Source organism: Phyllosticta citribraziliensis (genome assembly GCF_038025025.1).
Source record: "Phyllosticta citribraziliensis strain CPC 17464 chromosome Unknown J3D65scaffold_1, whole genome shotgun sequence".
NCBI lineage: Eukaryota > Fungi > Ascomycota > Dothideomycetes > Botryosphaeriales > Phyllostictaceae > Phyllosticta > Phyllosticta citribraziliensis.
Window position 1 is genome coordinate 369,978 of NW_027117338.1, and position 25,049 is coordinate 395,026.

General features: G+C 56.5%; 9 protein-coding genes across 9 annotated transcripts; 4 read left to right on the top strand and 5 right to left on the bottom strand.

Annotated features, from left to right (window-relative positions):
• Positions 1-1,257: 1,257 nt before the first annotated feature.
• On the bottom strand, positions 1,258-1,917 carry J3D65DRAFT_643331 (40S ribosomal protein eS10; the record flags this gene model as incomplete). The annotated part of the gene is made up of 3 exons (XM_066802082.1): positions 1,258-1,626; positions 1,746-1,793; positions 1,843-1,917. The coding sequence occupies 3 exons, from the start codon at positions 1,915-1,917 to the stop codon at positions 1,258-1,260; spliced, it is 492 nt and encodes a 163-aa protein (XP_066659336.1).
• A 183-nt stretch (positions 1,918-2,100) lies between these two features.
• J3D65DRAFT_608535 (telomere stability and silencing-domain-containing protein) lies at positions 2,101-3,336 on the top strand. Its single transcript, XM_066798590.1, has one exon. It carries the CDS (start codon positions 2,306-2,308, stop codon positions 3,152-3,154), a length of 849 nt encoding a protein of 282 aa, XP_066659337.1. The 5' UTR covers positions 2,101-2,305; the 3' UTR covers positions 3,155-3,336.
• Positions 3,337-5,273: 1,937 nt separating this feature from the next.
• On the bottom strand, positions 5,274-6,447 carry J3D65DRAFT_6390 (uncharacterized protein). Its single transcript, XM_066801671.1, has 2 exons — positions 6,066-6,447; positions 5,274-5,965 (listed from the first exon to the last, which is right to left on the bottom strand). Exons 1-2 carry the CDS (start codon positions 6,232-6,234, stop codon positions 5,394-5,396), a joined length of 741 nt encoding a protein of 246 aa, XP_066659338.1. The 5' UTR covers positions 6,235-6,447; the 3' UTR covers positions 5,274-5,393.
• J3D65DRAFT_608545 (uncharacterized protein) lies at positions 6,313-8,936 on the top strand. The gene is made up of 4 exons (XM_066798591.1): positions 6,313-6,991; positions 7,172-7,483; positions 7,539-7,840; positions 7,914-8,936. The coding sequence occupies exons 1-4, from the start codon at positions 6,741-6,743 to the stop codon at positions 8,567-8,569; spliced, it is 1,521 nt and encodes a 506-aa protein (XP_066659339.1). The 5' UTR covers positions 6,313-6,740; the 3' UTR covers positions 8,570-8,936.
• A 590-nt stretch (positions 8,937-9,526) lies between these two features.
• J3D65DRAFT_663379 (amino acid permease-domain-containing protein) lies at positions 9,527-11,384 on the bottom strand (the record flags this gene model as incomplete). The annotated part of the gene is made up of 4 exons (XM_066802659.1): positions 9,527-10,019; positions 10,091-10,417; positions 10,468-11,159; positions 11,223-11,384. 4 exons carry the CDS (start codon positions 11,382-11,384, stop codon positions 9,527-9,529), a joined length of 1,674 nt encoding a protein of 557 aa, XP_066659340.1.
• A 3,665-nt stretch (positions 11,385-15,049) lies between these two features.
• Positions 15,050-15,439, top strand: J3D65DRAFT_663380 (diphthamide biosynthesis protein 3; the record flags this gene model as incomplete). The annotated part of the gene is made up of 2 exons (XM_066802660.1): positions 15,050-15,238; positions 15,377-15,439. 2 exons carry the CDS (start codon positions 15,050-15,052, stop codon positions 15,437-15,439), a joined length of 252 nt encoding a protein of 83 aa, XP_066659341.1.
• A 1,519-nt stretch (positions 15,440-16,958) lies between these two features.
• Positions 16,959-18,202, bottom strand: J3D65DRAFT_608558 (arabinogalactan endo-1,4-beta-galactosidase). Its single transcript, XM_066798592.1, has 2 exons — positions 17,749-18,202; positions 16,959-17,481 (listed from the first exon to the last, which is right to left on the bottom strand). Exons 1-2 carry the CDS (start codon positions 18,115-18,117, stop codon positions 17,200-17,202), a joined length of 651 nt encoding a protein of 216 aa, XP_066659342.1. The 5' UTR covers positions 18,118-18,202; the 3' UTR covers positions 16,959-17,199.
• Positions 18,203-18,259: 57 nt separating this feature from the next.
• Positions 18,260-19,368, top strand: J3D65DRAFT_608563 (clathrin adaptor complex small chain). Its single transcript, XM_066798593.1, has 3 exons — positions 18,260-18,428; positions 18,478-18,560; positions 18,618-19,368. Exons 1-3 carry the CDS (start codon positions 18,360-18,362, stop codon positions 19,066-19,068), a joined length of 603 nt encoding a protein of 200 aa, XP_066659343.1. The 5' UTR covers positions 18,260-18,359; the 3' UTR covers positions 19,069-19,368.
• Positions 19,369-20,131: 763 nt separating this feature from the next.
• On the bottom strand, positions 20,132-24,301 carry J3D65DRAFT_6647 (uncharacterized protein). Its single transcript, XM_066802760.1, has 4 exons — positions 23,155-24,301; positions 22,616-23,083; positions 21,386-22,557; positions 20,132-21,306 (listed from the first exon to the last, which is right to left on the bottom strand). The coding sequence occupies exons 1-4, from the start codon at positions 23,903-23,905 to the stop codon at positions 20,275-20,277; spliced, it is 3,423 nt and encodes a 1,140-aa protein (XP_066659344.1). The 5' UTR covers positions 23,906-24,301; the 3' UTR covers positions 20,132-20,274.
• Positions 24,302-25,049: the final 748 nt, after the last annotated feature.

Sequence of the window (25,049 nt, forward strand, 5' to 3'; positions counted from 1 at the left end):
GCAGCAGACTTACTCACTGATTGTCTGTCTTTTGGGCCGTGGGTGCACCGGTTGGTGGCTTGTTTGGGTTGTTTTGTACAGTGCAGCGCGTCGGTTAAATTGAAAATGGAGATAAGATAGATTGATTCACTGATTGATTGCATGAATGAATGGAATGACAGTAGCTACACCTTCCATTGACTTCTGGTAGTTGTGTGATTAACTGAGTGGCGCGGAAAGGGAGAGTGTATGGGAATAAGTGTGTGAATATACTACTCGTGCTGTTTTTTGGCCACGGCTGAGCCTAGTTCCTTGGGTTCTTGGGGCGGCGTGTTTTTCTGTCCTCTGCACAGGCTGTCGAGTCTGGATGGCGGTTGGGGTTTGGGTGGCATTGGGTTGATTGGATGTTTTCCTCCAGCCGAAGGCTCTCGTCGTCCCGACATGTCTTGTTTGCCCTCATGTCTAGATCTTTTTTAGTTATACAATGGCGTTGCCGTACTCTAGATGGTTGTGCGAAAATAGTATTGGAGCACACCTGGGGCGCTGTGGTCTGGCTTGGAGCAATGAAATAGTAATGGCACAAACAAAACCTAGTCAGGGGCAGATAGGAAGTGTTAGAGCGTTTGAGCAATCGAGCAATGAGGAGCGTTCAAAGACTTCAGTTTGCGGAATCTATAGCTTTGTACTGCACGACTTTTGTCAACAGAACGATGTAGTTCGCATATCCTTTTCTCCGTCACATCCCAGGGAGTCATGGTAGATTGAGCGTTGGATTGAGTTGGGCCCTCATTGAATCAGCATTCTCGTCGCAGTCACTTTCATCCAAACACCAGTGATTCATGAGGATCCGACATCTGGATTTCGCTATACACAGATGTGCTTCGTGAGATTGCAGTGTCATCTGCCCCCTTCGACCTAATCGACCCCGGCAATTTCTGTCACTCGATCGAACACGCTACCGTCCGACCCAACCCGTGTACCATTTTGAGGATCATGCAATATGCAAGGAAAAAAACGAAGAGAGAACCGAAGCAAGACTCTCCCGGAACAGCCGACATTTTGATTCAACCCGAGATGTACGCCCCACCGAGTAGCTTCCTACGAGAGTGAAGACGTCTCCCATTGCTCTGCTTCGCGCGACATGCCAGCCCAGCCCGAATTCCCTGTCCACGAGTCACCGCTTGGAAAAAGGTGCCGTCAAGTGCCATCTTCGATGAGTTTTGCCGGATATGTCGAAGCCAAGGAGACCGGTAGTCGTGCAGGCGCAACGTCGTTCGATTACTGGGGAGCGGCAGCGGGAACGGCAGCGGGAGCGCGGCCACGGCCGAAGCCACCACGGAACTGGGGCTGGAACTCGCCGGGGGCGCCGCCCTCCTTCTCACCACCGTCACGGCGGCGGTAGCCCTCACGGTCGCCGCGGGGACCGCCACGGGGACCACCGCGCTTCTGGTCGTCGAGCATGCCGCGAGGAGGAGCGTGCGAGCGCTGCTGCTTGATGTGCGTCTGGGGGACGATCTCGGCGGGGAGGTGGAGCCACTCGCGGAGGTAGTCGAGACCCTCGGGGGTGAGGGTGTAGTAGTAGTACTGCCACGAGAACTGGGTCTTGAGGTAGCCGCGCGAGGTGAGCGACTGGCAAGCCTTGATGACCTGTGCAATGTATGAGCGTCTGCTGCCAGTGTCCTCGAAACCGCGCGTGGGCGATCGAAATGTCGCTCGTTTACGCATTCAAGCGCGCCAATTGGTCTCGATGTTCGGATTCAACGTACGTAGAGGTTCTTGACGTCAATCTCGGTGTGCTTGGGAAGGGTGAAGTCCTAGAGCAAGTCAGTACGGACACTTCCTGAGCGCAGCGGTAACCCTCACCTTCTTCGCGACGAGGACACCCTCGCGGAAGAGGTACTCGTGAATCTTCTTCCTGTCGGCCTTGGGGATGAGCATGATGGGCGACTTGTTGGTGGGTTGTCGGGTGTGGCTGGCGGGTCGTCGTCGTCGGTCGTCGTGATAGAGGAGTAAATTCCAACGAGTCGAAAGTGCCGTGGGCCGGCGAAAGGTAAAGCCGAACCACCAGTTGCCAAGACCGCCCACCGAGATGCAGCCGCCCCATCATCCGCTTCCTTGCCTCTCCAACCTCCATCTTCTTGCCATCCAACTTGCATCCTCCACTCGAAAGCCTCGACACAACTCTACGATACACGGCTCTTGTGCTGATAACGCGAGACCGACGCGCAAAACCAACACTACCAATCCTGCACCTCGAACACCACACTAAACTTGCGTCACATCACAACCACCAACCACCCTCTCCCCGCGTCACCGCAAATACGCCATGGCTTCGTCAATTATCAACGTCCTCTTGACCTCCTTCCCCGGACTTGGACTTCCGTCAACACTCTCTCTACCGCTTTCCGCCCAGTCGACAATCTCAGACTTCACCCAGACGGTCCACTCGCGGATACCCGCCGTCAACAACCGACTTATTTTCACGACCGTCTCCAACAAACTACTGGACCCAGAATCACCAGCACCAATCGCGTCTCTTCTCTCATCACCCGAAGATGCATTCCTGTCGCTCCGCCTCAGTGCTCCGCTATGCGGTGGCAAGGGAGGTTTCGGATCGCAGCTCCGCGCTGCCGGCGGCCGCATGCGCAAGAAGCGTGGCCAAGGCGAAAACAATGGATCATCCCGCAACCTCGAAGGCCGTCGTCTGCGCACCGTAACCGAAGCCAAGGCGCTGGCCGAGTACCTGGCCATCAAGCCCGAAATGGACAAAAAGGAGAAGGAGGAGCGTCGCAAGCGGTGGGAGGACATTGTGGCCATGGCGGAGCGGAAGGAAGACGAAATCAAGAATGGAGGCAAGGGGCGCCTGGATGGGCAGTGGATGGAGAGTAAAGAGGAGGCCGAGGAGAAGACGAGAGAAGCAGTTTTGGCGGCGATGAAGAACGGCGGAATCAGTGATGTTCTGGGGAAGAAGGAGAGCGATTCATCTGCTAGCCCATCCGAGGGCAGTGCAGAGGAGAGCGAGGAAGAGGTTCAAAACAAGGCTACCTCGTCCAAACCAGCACCTGCCCAACGGACATTCTTTGGTTGGGACGAGGATGAAGACATGAGCGACTCGGAAGAAGACGAGGAGGAAGCGGAGGTCGAAGTCAGTGGCAAGGGCAAGGGCAGAGCTTGAGAATCCAGTTGGCAGTATCAGAGTCGGAGAATTCGGGTCACTTGAGCAAAGGCGTTTGGAGTTTTGGTTGGTCGCATCATCTATCTCGTTTATACCCACATTGTACGCCCATGCAAGGCGAAGCAGCTCACCTACACTCAACGAGTTCGGGTTCGAGTCCAAATTAAGACATTGTTTACACTTCCATCATTTCATTCTGATTGCGCCGTCCACCAGCTCTCGTCCGGTGCTTTACCTGCCCGCCGACTGTGGGCCTTTTTCTCTCTCTCACCTATCAAGCAGAGCTCATCGACCGCGCGCACCCGGCTCTCTCCCTCCTTTTTCCTCCCGACTCTAGTTACTGTCCTGCCGGCATCTTGGCCACACAAACACGCTTGCCGCGGTACGCGCTTAGGCACAAGCACCATGCAGCAGCAGCGGCGGCGGCGGCGGCGGCGCGCTAATGCAGGGCCAAAAATCGCCGACTGACGGAAGATGAGAAGGTTAAGATGTGAGATATATCTGTTGCAATGGATGGTTCGCTGTCGCCTGTCGGCGGCGACAAAGCGGTGGTGGGTGTAGAGAGAAGTAGGAGTGAGTGCTTTGAATACTTTGAATGCTGTACCACTGTGGCCAAGGAGTTTTTTTGTTTGATGTTGCTTTGGATGGAAGTGGTCGACTGAGCTGGTTACTTTACGCCTGGGAGCTGTCATCCACCATCAACAATCCACTCCATCATACATGGACACAGCACGTATCCTCCCCTCCCTTCCCTCTTCTTCCTATGTACCTTACCTATCTATATTGTACCAGCACGCCTGCCCACAACCACCACCACCACCATCACCATCATCATCATCATCATCATCCCTGCCACTCACCGCAACCGACTCGTCTAGACCATTGCGCCCTGACTCAGTCGCCTCACCTATCCTGCCCGACCCGCCGCACGCGCCTCTCCTTTCCTATTCGCTGAACCCGATGTGCACACGGGAAAAGAGAAAAGAGAATCAAAAAGAAAAGAAAAGAAAAGCTGCAAGGCATGCAAGGCAAGGCAAAAGTCTCGTGGGCGCAGTGAACACCGACATACCCGACGAGGAAGTACATGGGATATGGAATACTTGACCGGGTACAGGTACATGTAGGTAGTGCTTGCTGTAGCGGCACACGTCTTTTCAATGTACTGTACATACCTTACACATTACCATGGCCGCAACCCCCTTCCTTCTTCTATCACTAAATATCCACGTCCTCGCGCCGGGCAGCAGCGGTATGAATGCCGAAGAAATACTGCCAAGATGCAGTATTTCATGGTACAGTGCACATGCATGGATAGCTTACTCGTCCGTGGTAGGGAGGTGGAAGGATAGCTTAGCGTCCCGGCCGGCGGCGCGTGGCAGACAGGGCTGCTATTGAGTAAGTAGTGGAGGAAGGCACTGAGGTGGTATGCAAGCCGTTCCGGCCGGCCGGCCGTCCGTCCGCCTGTCCGAGGGTGTACGGCGAAGGCTTTCTTTTGGCTGTGTGGTGTGTTGGGTTGTTTCTGTTGCGTGGGGAAGAGGACGAGGAGGACGAGGAGGGAAGGAAGACACGACCGTCTAGCAGCAGCAAAAGACACGGCAACAAATCCAAGTAGCAGTACCAATCCAATCCAATCCCTTCCAAATTTTTGTACATAGCTACCGTCAGCCGTATCAATAGTGGCTACCTAGCAGAGTAGTGTGCTGTGTGTATATCTCCTCCTCGTCACCATCGTTAGCTCTTCTACCCTTCCTCTGCTTCTCCATCCTTCCAAGCCACTCAGTAAGGCTGACTGTCCACGTCGCGTCCACCTCCCGCGTTGGACCCAGCGACCAACCAACCGCGTATTAGAGAGTTTTTTGTAGCAAACCCTTTTGTGATAGAAAACGGAAACGGAAACAAAACCTTGACCGCAAAAAGGTCTGAATAGAGAGATCCTCGTGAACGCCGCGGCGGCAGTAGCGGCTGGCAGCGAGCAGCGGGGCGACGGAATTGAAAACATAAGGGAAGAATGGGTGTGTTCTTGAACAACAGGTAAAAAGGTGGGGGAAGGAACCGGAAAGGTGCGGAATCCGACGTAGTAGTCGATCAAAGATGCGCTCGCCCGCTCAACCCTCCAATCTAGAGAGAGGTCGCTCGCTCGCTCGCTCCTGTAGTGTATCTCAAATCGACCCAAGCACACTCAAAAACGAAGCAGAAGAAAAACGAACCACAAAGGAAATAGGGCAGTAGGGTGGCGTTCTCATAACTCGGCACCCGTATAAGTGAAGCCGGGAATCGGCCACCCGTACACGCGCTCGGCCAAAATGCGCAACTCCATGGGCTTCAGCGGATCCTGATACTTCTCAATGACGTTGATCTTGTCGAGGGGGTGCAGCACGCCCTCGCCAAACCAGGCCTGGCGCTCGCAGTCGGTGCGGGCGGCGGCCGTCCACCAGCGCGGCACGACGCCGCGCTCCTCGGCGTGGTCGAGGAAGCGGATGAAGCCCTTGAGCGGGTGCTGGTGCGTCGAGTTGTGCACGCCCGTCGCGATGCCCGCGAACACGTACTCGTCCTCGACGCGCAGCCGGTACGCGTCGATGTATTCTTGGTAGACGGGGCGGGCGCGCTCGCGGCTGATGCACTTGGGGAGGTGCGTGGGCTCGTCGCTCTCTTGGCAGTCGAGCGAGCAGTACAGGGCTTGTTTGCAGCGCACGCAGGGGATGAGGCCGGTGGGCAGTTTGGAGTCGCGGCGGCGGCAGGTTGCGCACGACGGGGTGGAGGAGGAAGAGGAGGAAAGGTGGTGATGGTGGTGATCCTGTTCGGGGGAGTGGCCGGCGTCTGGAGTCAGTCAGTCAGCCAACAAGTCATTGATCAACTAGGTATCTGAGAGAGGTCTAGAGGTGTATGATATCATTCTGGGCCATATCCATACCTTTGTGTAGATCAGGACGATCGCTACTGCTTGAGCGGGACGCACGAGGAGGGCTCCCGGGATTGCCGCAAATAGCCTTGACGCGCTCGTTCAGCTGCGCTTCGTCGTCGTCCACGTCCACGGTGGTGGAAGCCCCAATGGCAGCAGCGCTGGCGTCCACAGTGGCCATGATCTCTGCAGCAGCGGCCGACGCATATGGATATGTGCGGACAAACAGAGTACTGTGGCAGAGTGAAGACGGGGGGAACAAAAAGGGGAGGTGTGTCAGTCAGTCAACTGTAACGAACAGGGCCCTTCACTCAGCAGGGCTCTGCTCTCTGCCTGCTGGCTGCTCGCTGCAGCTGAGGCGGAGGTGGCGGAGCTTTATGCTTTCTTTTTACAAGGATACTGCTTTTTCGCATGCGCATTCTAGACCTCATCTCCAGCATTCAGAGTCACATGAATTTCACATGACGCTGCCTGCAGTTAGGTATCTCCAGTCGGTTCCGTCGCTACAGGCCGTCACCACTTCCACTCGAACGGACGTCTCTCTTATCGCCGCTGTAGCAAGCCGGCACAGAGCACTTTTGCTCTCCTCTCCGCCATGTATCTGTCCTTCACTTCCCACTGCCGTCCGTCCAATCCGTCCGTCCTGAGCTGCTTGCTGCCACCTTGCGCAATCCAATCGACGCCGCCATGCTGTCCGTTTCGCCCTCCCCCAGGTCCTTCCTTGCTGTGCGCCACATCTGCCACCACCACGTCCGCACGCGCCGCCCACTCTTGCTGCTCTCAGCACCCCGCCGCGCCTTTATAAACACACCACGACGGAATCTCCGCGCCATTGACCTTTCAGAAAAACATTTGGCCAATATGAAAGTGAACGGGGGCAGATTGATGGAGGAATTGCACCGCACGTGCGCGTTTGGGACCGGCCAGCGCTGGGGAGAGTATGCAGCGTCTCCTCTTCTGACTCTGATTCATGTCTCTCTCAATGTATTATCCAACTCCAATTCCACTCCACTTCTCGCAGCGCCTCAGCTGGCAGCATCAAAAGAAACACGGGAAAAAGTGTTTTGTTTCGCGCGAACCATCCAACACCAATAAGACTAATGGCTATGCTTCCCCAGAGCCACCACCGACACGGGCATGTCGCGCCTGTCCCTCACTGACAGCGACAAGCAGGTCCGCGACTGGTTCGTAGACGCGACGCGCGCCCTCGGCTGCCACACGACCGTCGACCAAATGGGCAACATCTTCGCCGTGCGCCGCGGCCGCCGCGACGGGCCCGCCACCTTTGCCGGCTCGCACCTCGACACGCAGCCCGCCGGCGGCCGCTACGACGGCATCCTGGGCGTCCTGGCCGGCGTCGAGATGCTCAGGACGCTGGTCGACAACGACGTCGAGACCGAGTACCCCGTCGGCGTCGTCAATTGGACAAAGTGAGTCGTCGACAACTTGTTCCAGGCGCAGCAATTGACCGCGTGTGCCGTGCAGTGAAGAGGGCGCTCGCTTCCCCATCTCCATGGTCTCTTCGGGCGTCTGGGCCGGCGTGATTCCGCTCGAGCGCGCCCACAACCTCCAAGAAGTCGGCCGCGGCACGGCGACGATGAAGTCTGAACTCGAGCGCATCGGGTACCTGGGAACCACGCCCGCAAGCCACGAAGCCATGCCCATGGCCGCGCATTTCGAGCTGCACATCGAGCAAGGCCCGAAGCTGGAAGCGACCGAGCAGAAAATTGGCGTCGTTCAGGGGGTCCAGGGCTACCGCTGGTTCACAGTCGACGTCAGGGGCAGGGGTAAGGAGCTGCGCCAACCATCTACCCCTGACGCCCCTCAACACAGCTGACTTTGTCTCTCCTCTTTCTGCAGAAAGCCATTCGGGCACGACTGACCTCGCCAATCGCGCCGACGCACTGCTGACGGCCTCCAAGCTCATCCTGCACTCGCACCGCCTGGCCGCGCGCCACGACGCCCTCGCCACGACCGGCATCCTAACGCTGTCGCCCGGCTCCGTCAACACGGTTCCCGGTAGCGTGCGCTTCTCGCTCGACATCCGCTCGCCGGACGAGGCGCGCCTGCAGCTGCTCGACGATACGATCCGCCAGCACTTTGCCGCCATTGCGCGCGGCGGCGATGAAGAAGCCAACGTTTTCGCCGACGCCGATGCAGTCCGCGGCTTGCCCTGCGATGTCTCCATCACCGAGGACAGCAGGAGCCAGGTGCTCAAGTTTGACGCCGCAGCGGTCGCGGCCGTGCGCAAGACGGCGGAGCGTGTCGACGCCGTTGGCGGCCGTGTCATTGACATGACGAGCGGCGCGGGTCACGACTCCGTCTACGCCAGCGTCCGCTGTCCGACGGCCATGGTGTTCGTGCCGAGTAGAGACGGTATCAGCCACAACCCTCGCGAGTGGACTAGTGCGGAGGATTGCGCGTTGGGAGCCCAGGTGCTGATGGGGGCGGTCTTGGAGTGGGATAGGTCGAGGGCTGCAGCGGCCATTGGGGGAGACGGGGCGGGTTCGAATTGAAAGCTTTTGCTCCTTTAATCTTGGACGTCAGTTACGTGAGTAGGTAATCCCAAAATTGGCATCTAGGAGACGACATTGCGGTCCAGAGGACAACGTGGTGGTCGGTGACGCGAACACATCTTTCCCCCTTGATGGCCGCAAACCCGAGAGCAGCAACACCACTTACCAGCGAGGCCCAGCGTCGCCCCCCTCACACTCCAACTCATCTCCCGCGCACTCCCAGTCCCTTATCTTGTCATCCTTTACCTAAATCGCCAAGGCGAACAAGCCCGTAAAAGAAGCAGGACAAGACCTGGGCAGCCGCAGTCAAGCCTCGTCCACCCGAGAAACCGAAGTTTAGCCTTTCACAACCTCCATTGCTCCGGTCCTGCGGTGGATCGCGCGCGTGGTCGCTCGTGAAAGATTTTCCTGCGTTCAGAGGCCGTGTTGAACGTGGGACTGTGGCCAAGATTACTTGGGTTGAAGGCACGGAAAGTTACGACGAGCGCCAAGACGATTGTTATGGCCGACAAAGCTGCGGTGAGGAGGGATCTGAAAAGGACAATCGGCCAGGTCAGTTGAAACGCCGCGGGTATTGGCAAGAGTGTGATCAGCAGATACAACGGTTGCAATCAAACAAGACAGATGCGCAAAACAAACAAACGACAAATTTCAAAAAATGAACAAGGTTGATTTGGTGGTATCTTGATCTAGCAACGGCAGGCAGGGAAAGACAAGTGTAAACAGCGTTTGAAGGGAAAAGAAATAAACAGACGACTCTCAGGGGAGGGAGCAACCACTGTCCAAAAGCAGCAGCACTGCGATGGTTGAAGACCAGTTTTTTGTCGTCACTTCGTGTCGTCTCGTCTTTTTTTCTTTCGATCCAACCCATGGTTCAAAAAGAAATCGAATCGAATCTCCAGAGTCGACGTTTCTCACGTTCTCGTACTCTTTTTTAGTGGCGCGCTGTCGACCTCATTAGCTCGACTTAACCTCCGCGCCCGAGGTACCCTTTTCATCGTACTTTTCCGTGCTGCTTCTGCTCCCATCCCCATTTTCGCTGTTGGAAACTTCTGTTTCGACGAGCGGACCCGTGTAGAACTTGTTGGCTCCGAGCCACCAACAGATCATGGAGAAGATGATGACGGCCATGAGGTAGACAATGGCCCAGTTCATGTTTGCCGCCGTCGTGGGCCGCTCCGTAGGCAAAATGAAGATGATGGATACGAAGACGGTCCAGATGCATGCCCAGGCGTTAACAAGCCATGAGGCAGCACCCATGTGCCAGGGTCCCCTCTCAAAGCGGCCGGAGGTCATCTTGCAAAAGATGGGGATAATGTAGGACCAGTCGAGGGCAATGGCGCAGGCGTTGAAGACACCGGCAATGGCGGTGTAAGAGCCGAGACCAATCAAGTTGATGGCGATGCACCAGAAAATGCTGAACCAGACGGCGTAGATTGGTGTGCCGGTGCTATTATGCGGAGATTGCGTTAGCGTGGGATGCACGGCAATGACTTGCAAGTGTGTGGGGTAGAAACCTACCGCTTGTCGATCTTGGTCCAAAGGTGGGATCCAGGAATCAGGCGGTCACGCGAGTAGGCAAAGACTGTGCGAGCAAGAGACTGCGTCGCGGACCAGCAAAGGGTTTGCAGGATGATGAAGGCGCAGACGGTGTAGAAGATACCACCAGCCTTGCCGAGAGAGTTGTAAAAGATTTGCGCGACAGGCTGCGCCATGGGGGAGGCGAGGATCTCGGCAGGGTCGCCCATGCAAAAGGCAAGAACAATGTTGTACAGGAAACCGCCAACGTAGGTAAAGGCCATGGCAGCGGAAATGCACCAAGGCGCCTTGATCTCGGGCTCGTTGATTCTGTGACCAGTCAGCTTGTGCAAGGGGGAGGTGGAGAGGTTGCATCGTACTCTTCGGTAATGTGTGCCGTGGCGTCGTAATCGGTCATGGTCCACGAGACAGACAAGAAGCCAAACAGCCAGGACCATCCAATGGGCTGCCATCCGGTGGTGGACTCGGTATGGGTAAAGACGTAGGACGCGTCGTGCTTGTTGTCCGTCATGGCCAGGAGGGCGATGCAGCAAGAAACGAGGACGAGGACGTGGAAGATGACATAGCCCTTGGTAATCTTTTCCATCCAGTAGGTCGACATGGAGTTGACGAAGCCGCAAAGAACGGTCAGGGCAGCCATGACACCGACGGTGGCCTCGGTCGAGGGCTGGTATCTAAAGTCGGAACCCATGGAGACGGCGGCGAGGAGCAACTGTGCGGAACCATACTCGGAAGAGGCGACACCAGCAACCTGGCCCAGGAGGTTCAGCCAGCCGTCGACCCAGCTAATGGACGGAGCCCATTCCTTGGAGCAGAGACGTGACACGGTGTAGTACAGACCGCCGCAGGTGGGATAAGCAGAGACAAGTTCAGCCACCGAGCAGGCGATGCACATGCAGCCCGCACCAGAAATCAGCCAGCACCATACTACGGCAGAGGCACCGCCAGAGGTCAGAGGGTAGGTAAAGGTTGTGGCAGTCGTGGAAAAGAGGCCGCTGATGGAGACGGCAAAGGAAAAAGTCGACAGGTAACCGAACTCGCGCTTGAAGACCTGGGCGAGGGATTAGCTCTCACGTGAGGACGAAAAAGGAAGGAAGGAGAGGGTGTGACAGACTGGTTTGTATCCAAATTGGGCGGCCAGAGCCTTGTCTGCGTCTGTCATGCCGTCGAGCTGGAGCGGGCTTCCTTCATGTTCGCGAACCAGGCTCTCGGGCACCTCGACAGCACCAACGCTGCTGCGTCTCCGGTTGGCGTGAGGGTCGCTTTCGGCTACCATGGTGGCAGAGAGTTGATTGAGAGTTGCTTTGGGGCGAGAGAGACTGAAGCGGACGAGTTGGGTCTGCGTGATTCACCTCCACTTGCGAAGACGAAGCGTCCGCCTGAAGCAACAGGAGTAGATTTGGTCCTGATCACACTTCACCACGGTCTGCATGTGCAGCAAGTAGATAAGGAATGTATTCTGGGGTAGGCGGGTAAAGGGAAACCCTAGCCTTCGGACGTTGGCAGCACTGATTGCTGGGAGAGGAGCGTTTGACAGACGGATGGGGGGTGAGAGAGGAAGAGGCGAGCGGGCCGGTCTTAAAGGTAAAGCTGCGGGTGGGTTTGGGCAATGGAGGCAAGCATGCACGCACCAGCCGCAGGTACGTCGAGCGAAGGTCAAGTCGCCTCCACACGCTCAGATGGCACATCCCTGCCCGTCGGACAACATTTCTGGTAAATTGTAACGGTGCACAAGCCCCAAAAACTTATCAATGAATGGACCCCTCCATCTTGCGCCGTTTGATCGGCCAGTCCGGGAGCTTGGCCACTGCTAGACCCAAGGCAGTATTGCTGACCGGGCGACATTTACTTTGAGTTGGCTTGCGACGATGGAGAGGAACGATAGGCGTCGGCCGTGGTGGTGAGGTGGCCGGGCAGGCAGTCTACGGTAACAAGGTGCTGACTAGGCTGCGTATCCCTTCTCGACTGGCAAACGGCAGATCGTCTTCGCTCAGATAGCAGGGTGGGCCAGCCTTACGCCGAGCTTTGGGGTAGTTACGTCGTCGGCACAAGCGTCCTGGCCGGATTGTTGGCTCTGCCTGCGGTGCGGTGCACTGGTGCGGCGGGCAATTGGTTCAGCCGGTTGAAGGCCTTATCTGGCCGTCCGCGGTTGTTGGTGTTGAGAGAGGGCACCTCGAGGGCACAGCAGGGGGTCGAATTTTAGTGGAGGAGGGTCAACGGAGGGCCTCGTCAGTCGTCATAGGAGATGCCATGTCGACGCGATCGTCGTCAGCGAGACGTCGGTCAGTCCCTCGTTGTCGTTGACGGCACCTGACATGGCCGGAATGCCCGGTAAGATATGTGAGTGCATTGATATACCTTTTTTCCACTGTTCCAATTTTTTGGGGGTCCATGACGGCCGTCAGTCTCTGCCTCTCTGTCCGTCCCTCGTGTCCAGGTCTCTCTCCCGGCTCGAGGCGCGTGACAGGCTTCAGGTTCTCAGGATTCCCAGTCACGGGCGGTCGTTGGCCGGGCTAAGCTCAAAGAGGAAGCTTCACGTAAGCCAAGTGTCAAGAGGGAGAGGGCGCTCTGACGCCAAGCCGGAACAAGTCGTCGGTCCGAAGGATGCATGCCTGCAAGTGCGCTTGATGAAATGAAAATTTTTAACCACCACCCACTCGTACGCTGCTGTGCCCTGTTGCCTTCGGCCGTGCCATCATTATTCGGTTGTCGGATAGAGAACCACTCGCCTGTCAGCCGTGAAACATTTGTAACGTCTGCGGCCCTTTCTCGCGATAGATCGATGCCGCTCTCATTTCTTCTCTGCCCGGCTGGTTCGGCCTCCGGTATCCGCAATCACCAACGATCGGCTGCATCGAACTCGAGTCCATATGACCCTCGATCATGCCTCCAGAGACCCTCGATTTCGTTTGTCACTAATCAGGCACTGCTGTCCCTTGCCGACGGCTGCTCACTTTGCTCCGTCTTCTGTATCTTGCCTCTATCAAAAACTACCCCGACTGGCTACATGTACTCTGCTCATCCGAGCTCCAGTTGCCTCTCGAAATAGGCCGGTAATATACGCGAATCTTCACCTTTGTATTTTCACCCCGAATATTTCTTTACACTCTCTTCTGCTTAGCGCCTAGCCTTGGCCCCTCAAAGTATTACCACACGCCATGCACCCGTCCCACATGGCCATTGTTTCCTCGGGATACCTTCTCTGTCGAGCCATAGATGGACACTCGAACGAGCTTACCGCCCATGACGCTCCTAGCCAACGTCTCTCGAGGCAACTATTCCCGAGCAGACATTGGCCGTCGACTGTCGAGAGCTGCGCAACGCAGAACAAAAAAAGAAAACTTCTCCGCCAGAGCTTTCACCAAGTCCGGCCAAGCCTGCCAGTCGTAGCGAGCCGAAGCGACGACCTTCTTTCCCCCTTGAGTATAGGTTCCTGGATTTTGTGGAGAGCGCAAGCTTCTTCCTGGCTTTGTTCCTGGAGCTAGATCGCGACTGATTCGAGAACTTCCGTGCCCAGAACATCTCTTTGCCCTGCTGAGCAGCTCTATGGCGTGACAAGTTGGCCGTTGGCTTCCAAAAAGCCGTATTAGCTGGCACTTTCAGAAGCCTCTGCGTGGATTCTACGAAGACATGCCAGTGTATAAACCAGTGACCGTGCCTACGAACTTCGAACATTGTTCCTTGATTCCAACCATTCGTAAATCGCATTTGATACAAGCATCAACCGGAAAAGGCCAATCTTCGTTTCGAAATCTTCTCCACACTATCAGTCTTTCTTAGTCAGGGAGACACTGCTTTGATATGACTACTTGACCAAGCACACGAACCTCAATCACCACGGCCAGCACAAGATAACAACGGCACCGCAGTGTCTTGGGACGGATGCCGACTATCGCATCGCTGTAGGCTTCGCCCCAGCGGTCCCATTTCCGAAATGCCACGGCATTGATTTTCGAGCATGGATTGGGAGGACCCTCGAGTCCCTTGGGACTCCCGGGAAAGGATTCTGTAAGGCACAGCCGGCTATCTTGCTGAAGACGGTAAGCTCCAGGGGTTCCTGAAATCCAGGACTCCAGGACCCTTATCACCGTATGCCCGCATATCTATCTTCCTTATCAGTCTCTCTGCTAGGACAGGGCATGCGTCGTGTGCAGCTTGCTCCTTCTTCTGATTGCGAACGAGACCTTGGGAGACAGGGATACTCTGGACTTGCATTCCCTTTGAAGAAAAGGAGATGCAATCGAGCCATGGAATGTATTTCCGAAGCTGGTTCAAAGACGAGCTTCCTGCGCCCCTGGGACTCTGATCTAGAGTTCGACTTTGATCTCCTCGCGGCACCTCTCGGGCTTCAGAAACCAGAAGCTGGCTCCAATCTAATCAACAAGTTCATCTGGAATCCCGTGGACTTGACGCAATCTACGACCTTGGTCGAATGGCGACGCTCCCTCCACACAATCCCAAAAGCACCACAGAAAGAGACTCGACATTGTTACCTGTTGCCGGACGAATGCTTCCAAGGATGATGACAACCCAATGCGACACACAGTCCAGCATCCGACCAATTACGACAGAATGAAGATGGCTGCCGGCTTTGATGTCAAGTCGCAGCGGTCAATGCGAGTACGGGCACGAATATTGGTAGTTCTGCGCCACAGACGCCACTAAGCCGCCACATGCAACCTTGACTCACCGCCTTCGGACGGCCGACTCGCCATCGCCTCGAGCACTCCGCCTCAACTTTTTCTTTGACGCGACAACGCACCATCAGCGACCCTACCGAGCTTTGCCGTAATATCGAACGCGCCCCTCGAACGACGCCTCCGCGGCCCCAAGTGACACCACAAACCTTCCACCCTCCCAAAACCCTTACGCGACAAGTGCTGCGTTGTCCAAACTCTTCCTCTCGCGCCACCCGCCGGACTGCCACATTCGACGTCAACAATGGCCGACGAGACCTTCTACGACGAGATCGAAATCGAAGACATGACCTTCGACCCAGCGATGCAAATCTACCACTACCCCTGCCCGTGCGGCGACCGGTTCGAGATCTCGCTGGCTGACCTGCGCGACGGGGAGGACGTGGGCGTCTGCCCCAGTTGTAGCTTGATGATCAAGGTGATTTTCGATCAGGTGGGTTTCACATATACGCCCAAGTCGAGGGAGAACGGGGAGGTTGAGAGTCGTTGGGCTCAGGAGAGAGATCAGTGTGCATGAAGATGGGGGGAGTAGGGTTTTGCGTTCTTGGGCTGACCTTGGTGATTCTGACAGGATGACTTGCCTGATGAAGACGGTCAACAGACCGGCGCTGCGCCTGTTGCTGTCGCGGCGTGAACGACCCGATTGTCATTTTACTACGCTGCTGATTTGTCCGTGTGGCGACTGACTATCGCTGTGATTGGACTCGATTCACGAAGTCCTTGTCGGCCGACACAGTCGAATCACTCGGAGCACCATCATCATATTGTCCATGTGCCGGCTTTACACGTTAAATTTCAACATGGCTTTCTGGAGACGATGTGACAAGGAAGAACGAACACCGGACGGCTGTGGACGACAACACGAATGGATGCGGCAACACGATGTCCAATCAAATCATCCGTGCGATATCGTCAACGATCCTGTCAATTCGTCGTGGGCATTGCCTCCTCAAAAAGGCATGTTTGCAAAGCAACGAACACTACCTCATTCTCCGCGGCCTCTAGGGCCAGGAGACGAGTCGCCCGGACAGAGTGAAACCTGCCACTCTTGGTCCAAATTCTGCGCAGAATGCACTCGTCGTCCTTCTCTACAGGTGCAGCCACGCGGTATCTAGATGTCGTGGCAGACCCATGGACCGTCAAATGAAGCGCACGATCTTTACGCTCGCTTTTGGACTCCGGATCACTGCACTATAGCACTTCCTCCCGGCCCTGGATATCCGTCTCACGAGCAGTTGACAGACGTAATTCCTGCTGGCTCTACCAGGTAGATCAGTCAGTTACTGTCCTACCTACCTTCCCAAGCCGCCAGGCTCAAGGAACGGCAGTAACAACCGGTATCAGAACTGCGACGTCCGCCACCCACAGGCTTCGGTGTCAGGAGGACAAGAGGCAGGTCTGGATGTGGTGCGCGCACCGCTTCACTGGGAGGTGGGTGCAGATGGCGATGGTGATGGTGGCGTGGGAACTGCGGCGGTCTTTCGACCGAGGGCTTCAGGGACAGTTGGAGCCGTGGCCGGGCTTCTGTCTGTCTGTCTGTCTGTCTGCCTATTTATTGTGGATGGAAAGCTCTCTGCGGTGATGTATCAATAGACAAGCAAAGAGAATGAAGGAGGAAAAAAGGGGGGAAGAAAAGCGACCATTCTAGTTCATAGAATTCACCATCCAACCGCCATTCCTTTAGCCTTTTGCCTCATCTATCTCCCTCTCTCTCTCTCTCCATCTCCCTCCTTCCCTCTGCTTACCTCCCTGCTTCCGCTATAGTACTTGTCGTACAAAACAGTGCCTTCTAGCACTGCATCACAGTACACTACATCCAAACCCAGGGTGCACTCATACAGTACCGTCATTGCACCCAGGAAGCTGCCTGTCATTGTATAATACCTCCTATGGCTTCCAAGAGATGAGATATCTTGATAATCTGGCGTTTGGATCAAGACCCGTTTTGGGTGGATGGATCTGCGTTGCATCATGTATGTATGCATGCTTACATGTATGTACGTATGATGCGTGGGGCCGCGGGCAACGAATGATGAAGAAATAGATAGATGGTGGGGCAGGGAGGGGAATGTGGTACAGACCCTCCACTTTCCCTGCAGAACAGATAGAAGAGCCAAGTCTGAAGATTCAGTCATTATTCCAGCTAGAACAATGGAGCAGTGATATTAGTGGGCGGGCAGCTGAGGCCGAGGTCAAAAGTATTGACTGCGTCAAATCATCCATTTGTCCATATAGGATCCCATACCATTCGTTCCGATAGCTTTTTTTGTGATAGGAAAGAAGAAATCCGCACATTTCCTTTCCCCAGACCCAACTCATAACAAGACAGAAAACTCCATCGCCCATGCAAATTGAGACTGAGACGTACACGCACACAGACACGCTCTCTTCACCTCACTCCTCACCCCTCCTCAAGACCTCGCCCTCTAGCTCCTCATACGACAGATCAACGCCCAACTCCTTGCGCAGGAGGTCTGTGAGGTTGGAGCCGTCGCGCAGGTAGACCCACTCGCCGAGGCCGGCGCCCTCCTTCTGCGTCATGCCCTCGCCGACGACGAGCCAATCGTAGCGCTTGGGCCCCGTGACGGGCGACGACAGCCAGATTTGCTTGTTGGGCGGCTGCTTGTTGAGCACGTAGGTGCCTGCGCCGGGGATTTCGATCGTGAGGACGCCGGCCTGGCCGCAGAAGGACGTCTGGTCAGTTTGTTGGTTCAGTTGTGTTGGAGAGGGGGTTTTGGGGGGGAGGAAGTCGGGAAAACGTGGGTGATGGTGTTGGGAAGACGGGGGGGCAGAGATTGAGAGACTTTGTCTCGCACTGGTGAATGCGGAGCACTCGTGTCATGGCGAAGAGGGTATGGTGTGCGAGCTAAGTGGTTACAGGCAGGCAAGCAAGAAGAGCGGCAGCGGCAGCGGCAGCGGCAGCAGCAAGGCCAACCAACTCACCGAATATTCGACCTCGACGCCCTCGCCCGCATCCGACTTTTCCTCCAGCTTGGCCTGCAGCGCCTCGAGGTACTCGTCGGCCAGCTCGTGGTACTGCTCGGGCGTGAGCTCCGTCGGGACGCGCAGGTTGGCCGTCACATCGTTATCGGCGGGCTCGCTCTGCCTGGCTGGCGGCGTTTCGGCGTCGGGCAGTATGCTGCGGGCGATGGAGGAACTGCTAAAGGGTCGACTGGCTGGGGTGCCCGGGGTGATGGTGGTGATGGTCGTGGCAGGGATCGGGATGCGAGCAGAGAGCGGGCGAGTGCGGAGGAGCTGGACAGAGGAGCGCTGGGCGCGAGCAGCGACGCGGGCGGCGGGTTTGGAAAGCATTGTTTGTCAATGAGGATGTGGTTGTAGTGGAGAGGAAATAGAGGCTGGAGCGAATGAAAGAGGGCTTGTAAGAAAGAAGACGGCGGCGTTGGTTGGTGAGCGCACACTGCGGAGAGGACTGGAGCTAATGGCATGGCTCTAGCGCCAGTGACGGCATCACAGCTCCTCGTGCTATCGCTTCCTCCACCTGCATCGTCCTCCTCCGAACCCGCTCTCCACGCCTGACGCCAACTGTGCCAGCCATGATCAATGCCGTCCTGGTCTTCAACAACAATGGCCAGCCGCGCCTGACCAAGTTCTACACGCAGCTGGTAACTTCTCTCGCCCCTCCTTCGTTTGCCCCGCGCTCACCACTTCCAGGACACGGCCGTCCAGCAGCGCCTGATATCCGAAATCTTCACCCTAGTCTCCAACCGGCCCAACTCATCCTGCAACTTTCTGCCGTGCGTGTTTCCTCTCATATGCCGTCTGCCCACCTAACACGCGCACCGCCCACGTAGACTCCCGCCGCTGCTCGCACCCTCCTCGTCCTCCGCCGCAACCTCGACGCCCCAACACAATGACACGCCCTCGCTCGTCACGTACCGCCACTACGCGACGCTCTACTTCATCATCATCAGCACGTCGACCGAGTCGCCGCTGGCGCTGCTCGACCTGATCCAAGTCTTCGTCGAGGCCCTCGACCGCCTGTTCGAAAACGTCTGCGAGCTCGACCTCATCTTCAACTACGAGACGCTACACGCCACCCTCAGCGAAATGATTGTCGGCGGCGTCGTCATCGAGACTGGCCTCGACCGCGTTGTTCAGGGCGTCCGCGCCCAGGGCCGCGTCGCGAAGAGGCCTGGCGATAACGTGGGCGGCGGCGGCGGCGCTGGCGGTGTCGGCGGCAACTTTGTCGGCGGTGTGGGCGGCGCTTTTGGCAGGGCGGAGGGCCTGTGGGCTGGGCGATGAGATGGTTGTGGAAAGCGTGCATCGGTGCCGTTGGAGTCGTTTGGGCTTGGCTTCGTTTTGGATCGCAACGCAAAAGGCGCGCATGGCCTGCTGGAATATGCATACGCCGTGACTCTGAGGCTGAGGAGAAGCTGAGGTGCTGCGAGGTTGACTGCCGCCCGCCAGTGTCACATTTGCTGCTCCAAATACCCATCGGCGCCCCTCAGAGTAGTCAGTCTGCGCTTGGATCCATCGAGTAGATACCATAGAAGCAAGAATATACCCCCTCCGCAAGTGACGAGCTCAACCACTACATCTACCCGTCAATCAGACTGCCCAACAGACAAAATACATCTTCTCCGCAATCCCGCAGTTCTAACAGCAGAGCATGCAAGAAAACATTCAACATCGCGCGAGCATCTCAATCCTTGTATTACCTACACTCTACTCTCGTCCATTATCGTATCAATTAAATTCAGTCAGCGTCATCCCAGACCCAACCAACCAACCCGCCCACCCCACGTAGCCAACATATCAATCAACGACCAGCGTGTATACGCCGCCGCCGTTCGTCTGCCCCTTGCGCCAGCAGAAGCACGCCGCTCTGTGGCACATACCGCTGATGGTGCCTGCGTGCTTCTGTCATGCTTGTATATGTATGTGTGTATGCCGATGCCGATGCTTGAAGTGTGCCTGCCATGCTTGCATGCGTGCATGCGTTGCCTCGTCTTTTCTTTTCGCTGCGCTGAACAGAAAGAGGAAGAGGAAGGGACAAGAAGAGAAAGCAGTGGGTGTCGAGACCAACGACGCTCTCGGACTCATCCGGCGGCGGTGTCGTTTCTTGACACCCACCATGCAAGTGGAAAAGTAAATGAACCGCAAACACCGTCCCGTATGTGTGCGCCCCGCGCCGTCCGCCTTTTTCTGCGCCGGTTGTCTTGAAGATGCTAAAGGGTGGATGAGGAGGAGAGAAGAGAAGATCGACTGATATCGTCGGTAGGGAAGTGAGGTGAAGAGGTCGTGTCTCGGGCAGAAAAGCAGCCAGAGTTGCGAGGGTATTTTGATGAAGAAGAGAAAGTAAGAAGAAGCAAGGATGGAAACGAGCGAGGAAAAGGGGAGGGGAGATGGGGCAGGGCATGGCAGGGTAGACGCCCCTGTGCGTGTACCTTAGACCCCCTTTCTTTCTTTCTTTCTTTCCTCCAATTACTCCCCCGTCAGCCGCCCACACTACAGAAACGTCTTGCGCTTGCTCAACTTGCTGTACGCCCTCGAAATCTTCGAGTTGCCGCCCGCATCCGGCCCCAGTCCACCGCCGCTGCTCGAGCCCGGGCCCATCGTCCCGCTCCTCGCGCTGTACATACTGGGGCTCTTTGACGCGTCCGGACTGAACGTCTGCGACGACAGAAGCCGTGGGCTCTGGCTCTGGTACCCCGTGTCTTCTTGCGCCCAGGACTGCGTGCTGCCGGTGCGGCTGAGCGGCGGCGGCGCCGGCGACGCAAACGAAAGGCCGACGGGCGATGACGATGGCGACGAGCGGTGTGCGTGCGACATTTCGGTCAGCTCGGCGGCGCTGTGGTTGGCGCCGCCGCCGCCCATGTAAGGGGAAGATGGGGAAGCCGGAGAGGCCGGGGCACGACTGGCGCCGCCGCCGCCGCCGCCGAAGCCGTGCGTCATGCTGTAGAAAAGAGATTGCAACTTCGATGGCTTCTTCGTCGGCGGCCGCGGGCAGTCGAGAGTCGGACTGGGAACGGTGCCGGCGCTGTCGAGGCGCTCGTGGGCGTCGTTGCGGCCCAGATGCAGCGGGAGAATACCGTGGCCGTGGTGGTGGAGGTTTTGGCCGCCGTCGATAAAGTCTTCGGGATGCCCGAGCGTCATTGATCGTCCCATTGTGCCGTTGTGGTTGTTGTAGAGTCCCTCGCGCGGCAGCACGAACAAATGGCCTCCGGTTTCGCCAATGCACCAATCGGTCGCCCATTGTGATCCGGCGGGACCCGCACCGCAGGCACCGCTCATTGCTCCTGCGGGAGGGCTGTTGATGGCAATCGAGAAAAGATTGGGTGGTTCGGAGAAATCGGTGACAAGGCCGCGGTGGAAGAGCAAGTACGCGAGGCAGAGGACGTTGAGGACGAACGTGCCGGCCAGTACGACGAAGAAGCCATTATTTGCCACAGCGGACGGCCCTGAAGCGTAGAGGCGGTTGAGGATTGTGGCGTTGAACATTTGCTTCACCGGGTCCTTGAGATCGGCTGACTTGAAAACCTGCCATGCAAAATGCGGTCAGTACAACCTCTTGTAGAGTTGAATCTCAGGGGCTATCGGGAACAAATCAATAACTTACCCAGTCCATCTCTACGTTCGAGTCCTCCGTCGCCATCAAAAGAGTGCTGCCCGCGAGCACTGCCAGGACCTCCGCGATGCTCGGTAGAGTCGTGTCCAGCTCAGGTAGACGCAAGATCGTCTGCGTGATTATTCTCGCAATGGAAGCCTTGCCGTCAGTCACTCCAGCTCCTAAACTCAAACTATTGGCCCACTCAGAGGCAATCCATGGCCAGTCACGGCTCTCAGTTGTCCAGCCAGACGGCGCGTCTGCATGCTGCCTGATGTACGCCATGGGGTCGTTCTCCGGGTCGCAATTGACGGAGAGCGAAGAGCCATCGTGCATGGCAACGAATTTGGTGCTGCACATGGGGGTGATGGTCGCCTTGAGTTGGCACATGGAGTACCGTTCTTCAGCTGGGTCGCTGTCTCTTGCTAAAACGTATATCGACACACGACCGTAGGAAAAGGTCTGATTGAGAACCGTATTGTACTCAGCGGGATACCTGGGGAAGACGGGAGCGTGCTGTCCGTGCTTTTCGCCGATGCGGAACAAATCGTCGACAACGGTGCTGTTGAGCCAGGTGTCGTTGCCGTAGAATGAGACCTGAGCAGGCCAGGTCGAGGCATTCAACTCTCCCGCATTCGGAAACTGCGTGTAGACCATAGGTGCGAGCTCGGTGCGGTTCATGTTCGCACACAACACATGAACGGCTGGGTTGGGGGTCGAAGCAGTCAGGAAGTACGCTCCTAGGCCGCCCAGGTCCTCTGGTTGGAGAATTCCATTCTCCCTGTTCTTCGCTGCTTGGAGGACGGAGATGTGCGGCATGGCGAGAGTAACATTGTTGATGATGCGACCGTTCCACTCCTTGGCCTCAATGTCGATCCAGCTGCCATTTACCTGCACGGTCGAGTCCCAAAGACTGTAAGCTGGAACACGCGAGTCCTTGTCGGTGCCGACAGAGCTATTGGCAGCTCTGACTGCCCATTCCGAGAGATATTGTTGGTAGTCGTGGTAGCCCTGTGAAGCGTACGAAACGTCCATGCAGGACGAGTTTCTGTAGACCGGGTCCTCGGAAAGTGGGACGGGGCTCTTGCACTGCTCCTGGAGGTGTGAAGGATTCGCCCATTTCGTAACGACATCAGCGAACATGTTGATGGGATGCTCGTGATTGAATCTGATCTGGGGCTGGACTGTCAAGGAGTCAGCAAACCAAGGAGCCAGCGGGCTCAGGGGATAAATCAATCTCACCCAAAGCATCAGAGGCGGACGTATAAAGCATCGCGCAAACGGCAGCGATAGCACTGATGACACCAAGGATGCTAAAACCAGCGTAACGAACAGTCTCCCAGTTCACAACCATGTTTCCAGGTTGGGTGACCCAGTTGCGCATGTTCATCTCAGCCAGGCTGACGCCCCTTTTTGTCGTCCTCACGCTCAAGCTTCGTCTACTGAGCACTTGGCCAATGAACGATACTACTGCAGTCGCAAAGGATAATTCAATCGTTTTGGCGAAGACGGCGGTAAGAAGTGACGAATTCGAGGGGGTCAAAGCACCCTTGTCGTGAATTTGCGGCCAGTCCGGCTTGCGGATGGCTATCCCAAGGAAGATGCCCGAGAATACTGTCGAATAGATTGAAAGCAGGATGATGGATGCGGTAATCCATTTTGTTCGAAAGAAATGCTTTCGAGCTGGGCACGCTTGTGCTGGTAAAAATCCTGCAGATTGTCAACAATTGAAGGCCGTGGCGTGGCCTACATCGAACACGTGTGGCTGTAGTTGGACGTACCAGAAGCCTCGCTCCTCACAAAATAAGCCTCAGCCGACTTCCTTGGGTCGCCAGTCTTCAACCGTTCACCATCACTGGTGAATTCGTTGAATCTTGGGCTGAGGGGACTTTTGCGCTCAGAGGTTCCCACATCGTACTCGGTCTTCGAATCCGTCGCAACACCGGCTCCCGGATACGCCGATTCCTCCGGGTGATGCATCCTGAAATCCACACCTAGTGGCGTATAGATGGAGGCAGGAGGAAAGGTGGCGCTGGTCGGCGTCGGCTCAGCACTCGAATCACTACCAGGCGGCGGGCGGTAGACGTCGCCAAAAGAGGACCGCGGAGGAGCATCACCGTAGATATTGGCATCTTGATGGCGGTTGGGCTGCTCCTGACGTCGCGGGGCATTCGTCATCAACGAGTTCAAGGTGGTCGTGGTTGACCCTGCCGGGACAGGATCATTACTGTGCTCTTGGTCCATATTTGTTATACGAGCTTCTTTTCGGTCCGACCGAGTCAACGCGCTCGGGAATCCCGGCAGAGCACCATCATCATCCGGGAGAATCTCAACAAAGCGCGAGCGTCTCGAAGCCTGTGTTGCTCCAGACTTGGCAGAGTTGATGGAGGACGAGCGCGCGACGCGGGCAAGCGGCGACGCTGTGGACGCGTGATGGGAGCTCGCACTCGCGTTTGCATCGGGGCCCGAATCCGAGAGCAAGGGACGACGGGCACTGGCGGAATCATCGACGTCGTGGTATCCCGATGACATGGTGTTGGTGATCAGACTGCAGAGAGCTCGTAGGATGCGGGTCCTCCAGCCACAGGTAGACCGGTTCGAGGTGTGGGACTAGTCGGCGGGCCCGAGCAGTACGTGGCACAAGAGATAAGATGCTCCTTGATGGCGGTCAAAGAGGCGAGGCGGAGAGCGGAGTGACAGGTGAAGAGAGTCCGATTGAGAGAGGAAAGAGAGGAGAGAGACGGGTCGAGACGCGGCGTTTGCGAAATAGTGACCAAATGATCAGCGTGCGACCTGCGTGCGCACTGGTATCACCGGGGGGCCGATGTTCCTGGGAGAAGATGTCCAGGTCGACGACAGATACATAGCATCAGCAGCTGTCATCTGTCAGCGCTCAGAATAACTCTCGAGTGAGGCCCCCCAGGTCGGCATAAGATTGGTACCGGCCATGTTGTGGTAGAGCACCGTAGGCCACGACGGGAGTAGAGCGACCAAACGAACACCAGAGTCAGGTTCTGGTTGCCCCAGATTGTTTTGTTTTCAGCTCGGGCGGCGCCCAGTCCCCCGCACTGTTGTCCGTCTAGAACGTGCTCCTCATCGACCCTCTTGGCGCAGCCACGAGAGATTCCCGACGGACGACTCCTGACTCTGCTGAATGAATTCGCCTCCTCACTTTCCCGGCTGTCGCCTGCCAACTATGTACTGTGTTCATCAGCCCTACCGTCAGTCCGCCACTTGTGGCCCCATTCTTTGTCCATCGTAATACAGCTGGCACGTTGTGCACACTCCAGCCCCTGAACAAAGTACCCCATTTTTTGTCTACTGATGGGCTATCTACAAGCCAGATCGAAGGGCCGCCCGACCGGCTGTCATTGCGTGCTCCGAACGGAAGCGGCCTGCACTCCGCTCCGCCCAAAAAGCCATCACCGCGCCAGCCATGATCGAATAGAAGCCCTTCAACCCCTGTGCTTCCCTCTCCCGAAAGTTCCTGTGCAAGCAATGACTGCTGATCCTGAGAAACGAGTTGGCAATGGAAAAGCAAAAAAGCAAAAAAAGAAGCGACCCAGTAAAAGAAAAAGACCACCGCTCCTAAAATCAATGCTCATCAAAGCAAAGCCCTATTATATCTCCCGGACTGCGGTCTACTGGTAGCCCTACGCATTCCCCACCAGCGCCG